General features: G+C 42.9%; 1 protein-coding gene across 3 annotated transcripts in view; it reads left to right on the top strand.

The window, feature by feature from the left end:
- Window positions 1–3032, top strand: part of NUP93 (nucleoporin 93kDa) — a 107139-nt gene that overhangs the window by 71769 nt on the left and 32338 nt on the right. For all 3 annotated transcript variants that reach the window (XM_008572736.1, XM_008572738.1, XM_008572737.1), the window contains one exon: window positions 231–359. In XM_008572736.1, the coding sequence (XP_008570958.1) occupies window positions 231–359 (129 nt within the window). The remainder of the gene's footprint in view (window positions 1–230; window positions 360–3032) is intronic.

The raw sequence follows: 3032 nt of genomic DNA, 5'->3' as shown, positions 1-3032 counted from the left end.
CACCGGGCCGGCCCAACAAGTTTTTTTTTAATGTCTAGAATCGATGAAATGGGATATGTCACAAACAATTGTCAATAAATTTTTTAAGGATAATTTTTAAAGTAGATTGCTTTTGTGCTGCTTGTGGAGAAGTGGTGGGTCTGGGGAGCTTTGCATTTCTGTTGAGCTTTATAGGAAACCATGCTGTTTGTTTTTCATTTGGGTCATTGCTCTCTACTTCTCTCTGACAGACCTTTGGCATGGCTGAGGAGTACCATCGAGAGTCAATGCTGGTCGAATGGGAGCAGGTGAAACAGCGAATTTTGCACACACTGCTGGCATCAGGAGAAGATGCCCTTGATTTTACTCAAGAAAGCGAAGTAGGTTGATTCCAAAACATAAACCACTATTAATAAAAATGTAAAGTCGAGGAATGCTTGTGTGCTGGTCTAGTATTCTTAGCATGGCTGATCACTATCTCCCCCTGAAACATTTTTTTCACTTGGCTTACAGTATGCCACATGTGCCTGGTTTTCCTCCAACATGTCTGGCTGCTTCTGCTCGGTCTCCTTTGCTAAATTTTCCTCAGACTCCCTGACCTTTAGATGTTTGTCTTAAGGCTCAGTCCTTGACCTCTTTTTTTTCTTTCTCAATCACTGTCTTGTTGACTTCTGTGGCTTTAAATACCATCCATATGCCAAAGACTCAAATTTACATCAGCAGCCCTGAACACCAGACTCATTTATCTAGTTGCCTTCTTGGCTCTACTTAGGTTTCTTATAGCCATCTCAGGCTAAATATGTCCATAACTGAGCCATGATAACAACTCACCCCCTCAACCCGCCTTCTCTTCTCACAGAATTCCCAATCTTTATAAATGGCAATTCTAGTTTTTCACTTATTCAGATCAGAAACCTCAGATTCATTTTTGTACTCTCCTTCTTGCCCATCTCACACCCAGCCTCTTTCACATTGACAAATCCAGTTAACCCTACCCTTAAAATATACCCAGAATCCAACCACTTCTCACTACCTCCACTTTTAAGACTGGTTCAAATCACCATTGTCTCTTGCTTGGATTATTGAACTAGCTGGTTGTTTTGTTATCTATTGCTGGGTAACATATTAACTCTAAACCTTAGTTGTTGTAAATAAGCATTTAGCTTAGCTGGTTATTTGGCTTGATGTGGGGAGGAACCACTCCCAAGTCATTCATGCGGCTGTTGTCAGGCCTTAGGTCCTCTCTGGCTCTTGGCTGGAGACATCAATTCCTTGTCAAATGGGCCTCTCCATTGTGCTGCTCACCAACATGATAGCTTACTTCCCCTAGAACAAGAGGAAGGGATCTGAGGGAGAGCTAAAGAGCCCCCAAAGCAGAAACCACAGTCTTTCTATAACTTAATCTTAAAAGTAATAGCCTATTCACCTTTGTTGGTTAGAAGTGAGTCACTAAATCCAGCCTACACTTAAGGGGAGAGGATTATACGAGGGCTTGAATATGGGAAGATGGGGGATTATTCGGGGCATCTTAGAGGCTGGTCTCCCTGCTTTTGCCCTTGTACCCTCCCACGGTCTCTTCTCAACACAGCAGCCAGAACAATACTAATAAACGGCAAGTTAGGTTGTGTCATTCCTCTGCTCAGAACCCTTTGGTGACATCCATCTCACTTGGAATCCTCCCACGGTCTCTTCTCAACACAGCAGCCAGAACAATACTAATAAAAGACAAGTTAGGTTGTGTCATTCCTCTGCTCAGAACCCTTTGGTGACATCCATCTCACTTGGAATGAAGGCCAAAGTCTTCACCGTGACTTGTGAGTCTCTACGTGACCTGGTCTTGTTGCCTCTCCAAGCTCATGTATACTCCTCTCCCTTTGTTCTTGCCGCTCCACCCAGGCAGTCTATTCACAGATTTCTTGAGCAAGTCCAGTGGCTTGCTCCTGCCTAAGGTCCTCTGTTGCTTCTACCTAGAGTGCTCTTCCCCCAAATAGCCACATGGCTGTGTTCCTCATTCCTTCAAATACTGTATTTATCCAGTACCGTTTCAGTGAGCCCTTCAGTAGCCTTGATACTTGGAATCCATACCAGTCCCTTCTCATTCAACACTTCCTATATCCCCTTTTCTTGCTATATTTTTTCTCAGCACATCTTCCCATATGCCATAGTATATGTTTTGTCTTTGTTTTATATATTGTCTGTTTCTTACAGTAGAGTGTAAGCACCACGAAGGTAAGGACTTATATTTGTCTTGTTTATTCCTATATCTACAATGCCTAGAAGAGTCCCTGAAACGTAGTAGATGCTCAAGAAATGTTTATTGGGTGAATCATTTGACTCTAGCTAACTGTGTGCTAACTGAAGTATTAGGGATATGTTGAAACAGTGTGATTTTAGAATGAGTAGCCAAATAGCATTTGTCTTAATTGCCATCATTAATTGATTGGTAGTAGTGCTAATTATCTCCTTTTTAAAAAATTAACTTAAAAAGGCAATGTAGTTATGCAATTCAAAAGTTAAAGCACTCTGTCCCCAAACGCCCCATTCCCTTCTCCCTTTGCCCTGTAGGTAATCACTATTAGCACTTTCTTGTGTATATTTCCAGAGTTTCTTTATACAAATACAACTATTTGAGATTATATATTCTTATCCCCCCTCCTTCTTACACAAAAGTTAGCTTACTGTAAGCTCTGTTCTCCATCTTTCTTTTTTCCTGTAATGTATCCTGGAGATGTTTTCTGAGAAGGATTTTGAGGCTGCATCTGGGATCAGCAGGAAGGAGTATCTTGCTTGATCAGTGATGCCTGCCCTTGTGCTAGGGGGAGCCATAGCTTGCCACACATTTCCTACGCTGGTGTTGAGGAGAAGACGGTTCTGGGCTTCAAATCCTAGCTTTAGCAGTGACTAGTTCTTTTTTTTTTTTGTCTTTTTTTTTTTCGTGACCGGCAACGGATCGCAACCCTCAGTGTTGCGCCCGTACCAGACCGGGACCGGCCACGGGATCGCAACCCTCGGTGCTGCCCCCGCTCCTCGCTCAGCCAGTGAGCGGCCGGTCT

The sequence above is a fragment of the Galeopterus variegatus genome, unplaced genomic scaffold (assembly GCF_000696425.1).
Source record: "Galeopterus variegatus unplaced genomic scaffold, G_variegatus-3.0.2 Scaffold828, whole genome shotgun sequence".
Lineage (NCBI taxonomy): Eukaryota > Metazoa > Chordata > Mammalia > Dermoptera > Cynocephalidae > Galeopterus > Galeopterus variegatus.
Note: the sequence above shows the minus strand (reverse complement) of the source record. Positions and strands in the feature narration are given on the sequence as shown.